Genomic DNA, 10,954 nt, shown 5'->3' with positions numbered 1-10,954 from the left:
TGGAAGATTGGAGAAATGTGTAGTGAAAGGAGCTTAAAGTCCGGTTTGAGCTCTGCTTTAGCTCCTTCTCTGTATAATCTCAGCCAAATCACTCACCTCTGGGAGTCTTGGGTTTCTCCCCATAAAATAGAAATAGAAAGATATTGCTCAAAGACATTTTTATTTTATTTATTTATTTTGTGGTACAGAAGACAAAACCCAGGAGTGCTCTATCACTGAGCTTCATCCCTGATATGAGTACCAGAAATATTATGAGAATTGATTATTAACTATACTGATTATTGATTAAATATTGAGTGATGTAAGCAGTGTGCCAATGATGTAATGTGAACTGCAGATCTTAGATAGACTTAAGTTAGTGATGTAAGAGGATACACCCAGGGTGTAACCAGGTACGCCCCAGATGCCACCCAGCTAACATCTGGAGACACAGCTGAATGAGGCTTTAAAAACCTAGAATTCTGTGAGCTGGTGGGGCTGACAGGACTGAGATACCTCCATTGCTTTCGCCACCCCACCTGCACCAGACTCCTCCGACCTGGGTAGAGTTCTAGCATAGGTGAACATCTGGGACCCTTGGGTATAGACTCAGTTAGGACTTAGAATTAGGATGTGTGTGTTGAAGTGTGATGAGCATTAATAAAATGGATTTGATTGAATCTAACTACTTCTCTGACTATAAGAACGGCTGGTGACAATCCCCTGTGTGGGGCCACCCAGAGCTATTTGAAAAGACTCCATTCAGCCTTGGAACCAAGGAAATTTTGGTCTGGCATGGCAAATCATTTTGTGGCTTTGTAAGGATGACCTTAACCTATGAAGGGCCTTAGCCTAAGTAACTCCATTTTAAAATAAAACAGCAGTCCCCACTACACAAGCCTCAGAGCCCTCCAATGTTGTCATCAGGCATAGCCTGATAAGTCACTTTCCACAACCCTGATAAAACTCAGCGTGAAGTCACTGTCCTTTACTTTCGTCCTGATAAAGTCAGAGGTGAGAGAGCAGGGCAGAAACCACCAGACCAGATGTCCTGACCCTAGAATAAAAGACATCGCTGAGAAACCTGGTAATGGCTGATAGGGAATGAAAGGGCGGGTAGGAGCCCCAAAATTTAGCATAAATGATGGAGCAAATGAACAGACATTTAGTCAGCCGACACTGATGCCCACATGTTGGAGAGCCAGATGAGGACCTGGACTGACATCCCAACTCTTCTCATCATCTGCTTGATCCTCTGCATCATCCTCACCACTCTCAAACTCTACAGCCATATCTTGACCCTGGTGAGAACTGTGACTTCTCCTTACAACCCTCTCCTCAGTGGGTCATCAGCTCCACCCCAGGAGAAGCCTCCATTGGTTCCTGACCTGGAAGTCAGGAACCAATTCACTGGTCTGAGTGAATGTGCATCTGCTGGACTTAAGGCCTAAGGCTTGAGACTTTAGATCTGGCACTTGAGCTCAGCATGCAGAGGGGATGTGTGTCATGAGTCTGTCATGATTAAGTGTGTTTGTGGTGCTTAGAATGAACTTAGAATTATTTGTTTTGGATTGATTATGTCTATTGCAGGGCTCAGCACTAAGGATTGTCGTTTTCTTGATTAAGAACCTATAGAGTGAAATGGTATTGAATAATTCGAGTGAAAAAAGCATTGAAAAGGGCATTAGCGCATGGACATTCTTTATTTCTCCCCTCGACTGCATATGTCACACCTTTGCCCATTGCAACAGGCTTCCCCCACTTAATGGATTACGCCAAGCACTTTGTGACCTCAGTCTTTGGTTGGTTAGGGAGGCTGCTCTGTAGCTCTGGAGTTGGCATGCCCACTGGGCTTGGTCAGCTCACCTCCTACCTTATTTGGCAAAAGAACATTCCATGGAAAACCTTTGAAGAAGCCCTCTTGTGTAAATAAAGCAAATGTGGGCTCTTCTCTCTCTCCAGTGTGGAAGCAGGACCCCTAGGGTTGCAGAGCCATCATATCCTCACTTTTCAAAACTACTTTCTGTGTAAGGTGATTTTTTTGCCGCATTCTTTTCTTAGCATTATTTCGCAACCAGCCTGCTCCACACAGAGAAAATCTAAATTTCACAGGCCGTGTGGGACATGGACAAGAATCCCTAGTCATTTTTGTTTTTCATTTTGGGACAGAGACTCACTAAGTTGCTAAAGCTGGCCTCAAACTTGTGATCCTCCTACCTCAGCCTCCTGAGTAGCTCATAGAGATTTTTATAAGACTAGGATGACATGGTAGGCTGGGCATGTTAACACACCTCTGCAATCCCAATGTCTCCAGAGGCTGAGGCAGGAAGATAGCAAGTTCAAGGTCAGCCTCAGCAATTTAGAGAGGCCCGGAGCAACTTAGCATGACCCTTCTCAAAAAAAGTGCAGGGCAGAGGTGGGGATGTAGCTCAGTGGTAAAGCACCTCTGAGTTCAATCCCTACTACCAGAAAAAAAAAAAATGAAATGGTGTTTTTGAAAAACCTAAGGGGTTTTTCATTTTCCTTTATTTTTAAAGGAAATTCTACAGGTTCTCATTTCTCATGCAGGGATTACCTGAAATTTCATAAGTTAAAGCTAAACATAAGTGTTATAAATACCCTACACCTGATATCAGTAAAGATTTCAATGTTCCAATGTTTCTCTTACATAAAGACCACTGTCTTTTAGGAGAACACCAAATTGATAGTCAACAGTGTAACTCTCACAAAAGCTAAATTTCCTTTAAAAGAAAGAATATTCCAGGTCCTAGATAGTGATTTCCTCCTGTGTGTAGAGTCACTAAGACAGATCTAAAAGTCTTGAACTCCGTTTACTAGCATCTAGTGTGTTCACAGAGGTGCCTGGAAATGAGGCTATGTGAACACTGGTAAGTACTGAGGATGTTTAGACTGAAGAGATCAGCTGGCAGGTAGAGTTAAAAGTTTCAAAACTTTTCCTGTAGGCATTGGGGTCTCTTCTGAGTTTTTAAGTGATCAAAGGACATGGCAGAATAATTCTTGATGTAATTTGGTTGAGTGATTGTTCAGAAGGATGAGTCTGTCAGGAAGAGGCAGAGAAATCAAGGAAGATGTGATCACGTCAGTACGAACTGACCCCAGTCTGTGTCCACGAAAAGTGAGAGATATAGGGAAAATGAATGATTGGAATAAGAAGTTAGCTCAGGAGTTTTATAAATAAAGATACTGAGTTGGCTGACAAGAAGGGAAGATTTCAGGCTGGAGATGTAGCTCAGTTGGTAGGGTGCTTTCCTTGCATGCACAAGGCCCTGGGTTCAATCCCCAACACCACACACACACACAAAAAAACCACATTTCAAGATGGCGGAATAGCACCTTCAAAGGAAGAGAGGGGGGCTTTTGTTTTTCATTTTGAATGAAATATGTTTAGAGTAATATGAATAAAGTTTTTGAGGTGAGGTAGTAAATAAAAGAGCTCACTTTTGGTACTAAGAGGAAGAAAGAGTGTCTCAGATCAGCACCATCCCCTATGTCCCACAGGGTAGAGAAGAGCTAGAGGAAGCTACCTTTTCATATTATGTTTAGCCTCAGGCTTCTGCAGGTCCTCTTTAAATGCGGGCTGTCGTCCTCATCTCTACTCCTTCCTCATTCCTTCTCTGCATGCGCATGCGTAGTACTTGGAGATAAACATGAACAATAAAAATGATATTAAGTCTACTTTAAATCATGGCTGTGTGTTTCAGCAAGACTTCAGACTGCCTTAGATCTAGAGCAGGGGGAACTTCATCCTCTCCCACCAGAGGACATTTGGTAATACTTCAAAAAAGACATTTGGTTGTCACAACCCGGGCAAAGGTGCTCCTGGCACCTAGTGAGTAGAGGCTAGGCAAGTTGCTAAACATCCTATAGGATACAGAACAGCACTCTAAAACAAAGAATTATTCGGCCCAACATGTTGATATTAATAGTGCTCAGAATGAGGATCCCTGAATTAGACGGTAAGGTTGAATAGTTTGTATTTGAAATACTCTTTGAGTCTCACCCATAGAGTAATTTGCTCATAACACAGTCACTTTTGACTTTCTCTGAGCATTGACATTTTTGTGAGTGTGCTGAAAGCTAGAAAAAATCAGCAGAAGGTGGTCTTCTAATTTTCTTCACTCAGTGTGTGTGATTTCAACTCCAGGAAGTTTCAGAATCCCTTCCTGGTAATTACAGCTCTAGCTTTGGCCTAGCAGTTCCTCTTCATTTAGTCACTGAGATCTAAGGCAGAATGTGTCAAAGGCCACAAGTTTAAATTCCTAGAGTAAAATATCCTAGACGTATTTTCATCAACCACTTTCCCTCATCTTTTATCCAAAAATGTGTTCTGAAGACTTGAGCATCGGTGAGCAACTGTGGCCACGTAGTTTCTCAACTTCATTAGTGCATCTTGTCGTCCTTCAAGAAAATAACTCTTGCCCTTGAAATCTTGATGTTCTGCCTTTCCTCTAACTCCAAACCAAAGATTAAAAATATCAATTAGCACTGGAGATGTTTTCAAATTAGTTAGCAAGCCTCAGTATCTCCAAGAAAATACAAAATTAGGGAAGATAAAAGGGCCATGGTAGAATGCATATTAAGGGTACTGACTTCTTGTCTTTGTTAACACCGGCATCTGGGAAAGTGCCAGGCACATAGTAGGTATCAAAAATATTTGTGCAGAGAATGAAAAGAACTTATTGAGACAAGTTAAAAAAGACATTGAAGTCATCATAGACTTGCTCAAACATGAGAAGTGTTTTTTCACTGCTGTGATCAAAAAGATCTGACTAGAACAATTGTAGGGGAGGAAAGGTTTAGTTGAGGGCTCATGGTTTCAGAGGTCTTAGTCCATAGAAGGCTGGCTCAATTCCTTGCGGCTTAAGAGGAAGTAGAACATCATGCAGGAACAGTGTGGCCGAGGGAAGCAGCTCCTGTGATGATCAGGAAACAGAGACAGACTCCCCAAGCCACGCTCCAATTCCCACCCCCTCCAGCCACACCCTACCACTTTAGTTACCACTCGGTTAATCCCTATCAAGGGACTAAATGACTGATTAAGACTCTTACAACCCAATCATTTCTCCTCTGAACCTTTTTTGCATGGTTTCACACATGAGCTTCTGGGGGAAACCTCACATCCAAACCGTAACAAGAAGAGAATAGGCTAACATGACAGAGAGATGCTGAAACCCACTAATAGAGTTTGGGCTTCCAGGAATTGAGATCATGATGATATAAAGGTAGTACTTACTGCAAATGAAACAGGTCCCGAGTATTACAGGGATGCCTACACACACTGGAATCAGGATCTTTCTCTTCCAGAGCTGATCATCAGGAGGATCTTCCTTGGCTGTGGAGGGAAAAGAAAAATGTCAGCTACAGCTTGATTTCCATCCTGTCCTCTTCTATATGCACATGAGGAGAATTATTCACTTCTGTGCCTCGTCACCTCACCAAGACACAGCTGCTAACAACTTTCTTGTATAATTCTTCAATTAGACACATACTGGGGGCAACTAATCTTCAGATGTCAGGCACTGAATATGAGAAGGACCGTTTGAACTTTTGCACTTACTGAGCTAAGTGAGCAAAAGAAAGAGTCTAATGCCTGGTGCGGTGTACTCCTGTAATCCCAGCGACACACAAAATAACAAAGAGGCCTTCACCCGCCCACCCGGTTATCCTGGGATTCTGGAATTTCACAGCCTCTGGCTCACACCTGGCTTCCTCTCAGAAGTCATTCATACCCACCTGGGAGCTTCAGTTAGCCTTGAGGGACCTTGTGGGAGTGAGGGAAAGAAGGAACCATACCTGCCAGCAGTCTACTGGCCCTGCCTGGATCCTATTCGAAAGCTGTCAACACACCACAGGGGCAGACTCAGAAGCCAGAGACATTGAGCCGGGACACCTGAGCCTAAGGCTGCTTAGACACCATGAGTGGGGGGCCCCTGTTTACCTCTTTCCAGTTTATCAAGGTTTAACAAATTTGGCAGGTCTAGACTACAAAAATCATATACCCAATCTGTTTAATTAATTATTGGATTTTTTCCAGATCAGGTCTTTTTAAATTACTTTTATTATTATGTTTTTACCCAAATGGAGCACAACTTTTCATTTCTCTGATTGTACATGGTGTAGAGTCATACCATTTTTGCAATCATACCCATTCGTAGGGGCGATAATGTTCATCTCATTCTACCATCTTCCCCCACACACTCTGCCTCTCCTCTCCTCTCCCTCCCTTCCCTCCCTTCTGCTCAATCCAAAGTTCCTCCATTCTTTCCATGCCCCCTGCTCATTGTGGATCAGCATCCACTGATCAGATAAAACATTTGGCTTTTGGTTTTTTGGGATTGGCTTATATTGCTTAGCATGATATTCTTCAACTCTGTCCATTTACCCATAAATGCCATAATTTCACTCTTCTTTAAGGCTGAGTGGTGTTCCATGGTGTATATATACCACAGTATCTTTATCCATCCATCTAGTGAAGGGCATCTAGGCTGTTTCCTCAGTTTAGCTATTATGAATTGAGCTGCTATAAACATTGAATTGGCTACATCGCTGTAGTATGCCAGATAAGGTATTCTTATAGCAAAGGTTTACTCACATTAACCCATAACATTTTTATGAACTATACACACCTAACCTATGTATGTTTATATGGTCACCCTTGACCACATACATATGCATTATTTACTTTCGACTCAACTCTAAATGATGCCTGCAGCCCAGTTAGTGAGATTTGAGGTGTTTATACTCTAAAGTTCTCCAACCACAAAGACAAAGCCTACACATTAGCTAGCAACAGTGCCTGGGCCAAATCTGGACTACCACCTATTTTAAATAAGGTTTTATTCAAATACAGACATGTCACTCATTGACATGTCAATGCTGCTTCATGTACAGCAGCAGAACTGAGCTATTGTAGAAGATACTGTGTGACCTGTAAAGTCTGAAATATTTACTATCTGACTCTTTTCATAAAAATTTTTGGCAACCTTTGTCCTAAAATGTCACATATACCCATCTTCCAAACATAAATAATGTCCAAAGTAAAACAGGATTCAAGCTATTGTTACTGATTAATCTCTGTACTAATTCCCACATACAGGTAATCTAAAATTGGCTGACTAATGATAAATATCTAAGGTTAAAAAAAAAAACCCTGAATTAATAAACCTTCATTACTGTATGATTCAAATCTTATTTTTATAAATTTTTAGAATATATATAAATATGATTGAGAAAGTGGAGTTTGGAGTATTGATGAAAGAAACCATGTCAAATTTTGGGTTATATTGGACTAATTTTCCCAGGAAATTTTATCTCATTACCTACTGAGGAAAATAGTTTAAGAATCTACCCCAAGACTGAAAACTCTAGAATAGATACACTAGAATGAAGTAGTATGCCATCTAAAATATCTCAACAATAAGAAGGCATAAGCCATACCATGTATTATGCTCCAAATTTACAAATCACTGAATATCTTGCTTGGTACAGTCTTTCTTATTAAGCAGACACAAAATGTATCTTTGGGAGTGGAGCTGGGGGTTGGGGGAGGATTCCAATGGTCCTCTGTTATGGTTAGCCATATGAGTTAGAAAATGAATTTCAAGTATGATCTGAGTTCTCCTGTGATAACCTACATGGGTTTAACATACCCCTAAACCCAACTTTTTCATTTTATATTTTCAGATGATCTCATTTCTTAGGGAAAGAGAATTCTATAGTATTGCCCACAAAATTTTTAATCATTCACATTTTTTACCAGACTTAGTTCTGAATGAACCAGTAGTTCCTATTAAGCACATTCAGTCACAAAAGACAAAGATTTTTACCATGGAACCATTGAGGTAGGCTGCTCTAAAAGAAAGTGCCAGAACCCTGAAGGAAATTCCAAAGAAATACAAATGTTACTGCTTTATTTATTTATTTCTGGTTCTGGGTATTAAACCCAAAGCCTCTCTACCACTAAGCTACCTCCCCAGCTCTTTTTATTTTTTTATTTTGACATAGGGTCTCACTAAATTGCTGAGGCTGGCCTTGAACTTGTGATCCTCTTGGCTCACAGTCACAGGATTACAGGTGTGTGCCACCATGCTGAGGCAAATTTTAGTGCTTTTAATAAAAAAAATATTATTACAATAACTCACCACAATGACTACCTGATAAATAGCAGTTATTAAGTATATAAATTTTAGAATATTTATTCTAGGAACATTATCATCACACTTTGTGCAATAAACTTAACAAGATATAATAGCCTAACTTGTGTGTCTAAAATGACTGTAAAATTACTATCAGTAAGTTTGATCTAAAGCATATCTGGCTGAGTTCTTTTCAGATTCCTTGTAGTAAAATATCCCCAGGAAAAGGTGGCTTACGTTTTTCCCAGTTGAATATCTGTGACACTGATAAGTCTCCATACTTGACGAGACACTCAAAGCTGTGGTTGCTCGTGACATTGAAATCCAGGTTGCTGTAAACAGTGTACAATTCAGTTTCAGGATCTTGGTAAACTGTAGTGTTGACAGCTTTTACTTCTTTTCCATTTTCCAACCAGAAGAGATAAGGCTTAGGAAATCCTCCAGAGGTGGAGCATGTTATCCTTCTAAGGTCAGGAGACGGATGTTCAAAGTCTGTTATGCTGGGGGTAGGGAAGTCAGCTAGAGAAAGAACAGGATAGAACTAGAGTCAGATATCTAGGCATATGGCTTTATATTCTTGGTCAATTATTTCGTTTTATTAAGAATGATAAAATGAGATATAATTTGCAACTCCTCATAAGTCATTAATAGCTGTGATTAATCCAACGACTTCAATTTGAATTGGTTGTATCCATTTTTCCACCACTTTTGATGGAGATCAGAAGGCACTTAGAGAAAGAAATAGGTTCATGTGACTAAATGTTGACAGAGTACTTGTAATTGTTAGAGGCAAACAGAAAAAATAGCAAACATTTATTGAGCTCTATTCACTTAGGTCTGGACATTATCTTATTTTGTCTTCATAGCAACACTAAAAGGTACATATAGATCAAAAAAGGTCAGATATCAAGCAATACACAGTGGTGCACACCTATAGTCCCAGGTACTGGGGAAACTGAGGCAGAGGTATCACTTGAGCCCAGGAGTTGGAAGCCAGCTTGGGAAAAGTAGCAAGACCTTGTCCCTTAAAAATATATATAATTAAAAGGTTGAATGTCAGTAACTTTATAAGATGTAACCTAATATAATTTCTGTGTTATAAATAATAAACTGAGATCTGGAGAAACCAAAACTGGTAGGTAACAACTGGAGTCCGCATTCAGGTTTTCCTGACACCAGAGCTTTGTCCTTGCTGTCCCTTTTTTTCCTTTTTTTTTGTCACTTGAAGTAAAAAAAATACCTCTCTTCTATTTGATCTGTTTATTTGGTAAAGCCACCACCCTCCTGAGCCATTTTTAGTTGGCATTATTATTATTTCTTACTTATTAATCTATCCATAAGACCAAATCATTACTTTCATACATTTGTTTCTTTTCACATCATTATGACATGGGTTATAACCTGGAATAACAAATCAAATTAATCATATTCTAAATTATTCGAAGTCAGATGGTTTACAGACACATAAACATTTGCGAAATACCACGTCAATGGACATAATTTAGAAAATTCAGAATGGTTCTGGGTGAAGTAGGTCACTTTTCCCTTTTTGTTTTCTTTTAACTGATGTCTCTCCACCCCCATTCCAGGACACCACTAATCTCAGGTTCAGCTGTCCTTGGTCTTCTACTGCAATCTGTCACCAGAGCCTGCCCTCCCTAAAAGGTTTTCTCTTTCCCTTCTTGGATTTTTTTTTTTTTTTTGTATGTGTGTATGTGATGCTGGTAATTGAACCAAGGATCTCTCACATGCTAGGCAAGGACTGAACTACATCCCCAGCCTTCTTTATTTTATTTTTTCTACTTTTTAAAAAATTGTTCTGATTAGTTGTACATGACAGTAGAATGCATTTTGACACATTATACATGAATGGAGCACAACTTCTCCTTCCTCTGGCTGTACATGGTACAGAGTCACACCAGTTGTGTAATCATACATGTGTATAGGGTAATAATGTCCATCTCATTCCACCATCCTTCCCACCCCCACAGTCTTCCCCTTCCCTCACTCCCCTCCCCCAGTCCAAAGTTCCTCCATTCTTCCCTACTTTCACCACTCTGCCCGACCCCACATTATGGATCAGCATCTGCTTATCAGAGAAAACATTTGGCCTTTGGTTTGGGGGGTTTGGTCTATCTCACTTAGCATAATATTCTCCAAGCTCCATTTACCTGCAAATGCCATAATTTCATTCTTCTTTAAAGCTGAATACTATTCCATTGTGTATATATTTATATCACATTTTCTTTATCCATTCATCTGTTGAAGAGCATCTAGGTTGGTTCCATAATTTAGCTATTGTGAATTAAGCTGATATAAACATTGATGTGGCTGAGTCACTGTAGTATGGTGATTTTTTATTTTATTTTATTTTTGGTACCAGGGACTGAACTCATCAGGGATACTCGACCACTGAGCCACATCCCTAGTTCTATTTTGTGTTTTTTTTATTTAGAGACAGGGTCTTGCTGAATTGTTTTGTGCCTCACTTTTTTCTGAAGCTGGCTTTGAATTCATGACCCTCCTGTCTCAGTCTCCAGAGCTGCTGGGATTATAGACGTGCGCCACCACGACTGGGTCTAGTGTGCTGATTTTAAGTCCTTTGGGTATGAACTGAGGAATGGGATAGCTGGGTCAAAGCGTGGTTCCATTCCAAGATTTTTATTTTATCTTGAGACAGGGTCCCATTCAAGTTGCCAAGGCTGGCCAGGAACTTGTCATCCTCCTGCCTCAGTCTCCCAAGTAGCGGAATTACAGGTGTGCACCACCATGCTCAGCTTTCTTTCCTTTTTTTTTTTTTTTTTTTGTCTTTGTTTTTG

The 10,954-nt window shown here is 40.2% G+C and overlaps 1 protein-coding gene across 1 annotated transcript in view; it reads right to left on the bottom strand.

The window, feature by feature from the left end:
• Window positions 1-902: 902 nt before the first annotated feature.
• The window catches only part of Cd80 (CD80 molecule), a 33,790-nt gene continuing 23,738 nt past the window's right edge, over window positions 903-10,954 (bottom strand). Inside the window, exons 4-6 of the mRNA XM_076867012.1 lie at window positions 8,373-8,654; window positions 5,234-5,332; window positions 903-1,036 (exon numbers count right to left, since the gene is read on the bottom strand). Coding sequence (XP_076723127.1) covers window positions 903-1,036; window positions 5,234-5,332; window positions 8,373-8,654 — 515 coding nt within the window. The remainder of the gene's footprint in view (window positions 1,037-5,233; window positions 5,333-8,372; window positions 8,655-10,954) is intronic.

This window comes from Callospermophilus lateralis, chromosome 10 (genome assembly GCF_048772815.1).
Source record: "Callospermophilus lateralis isolate mCalLat2 chromosome 10, mCalLat2.hap1, whole genome shotgun sequence".
Taxonomy (NCBI): Eukaryota; Metazoa; Chordata; class Mammalia; order Rodentia; family Sciuridae; genus Callospermophilus; species Callospermophilus lateralis.
This window is presented reverse-complemented; position numbering and strand designations above follow the sequence as displayed.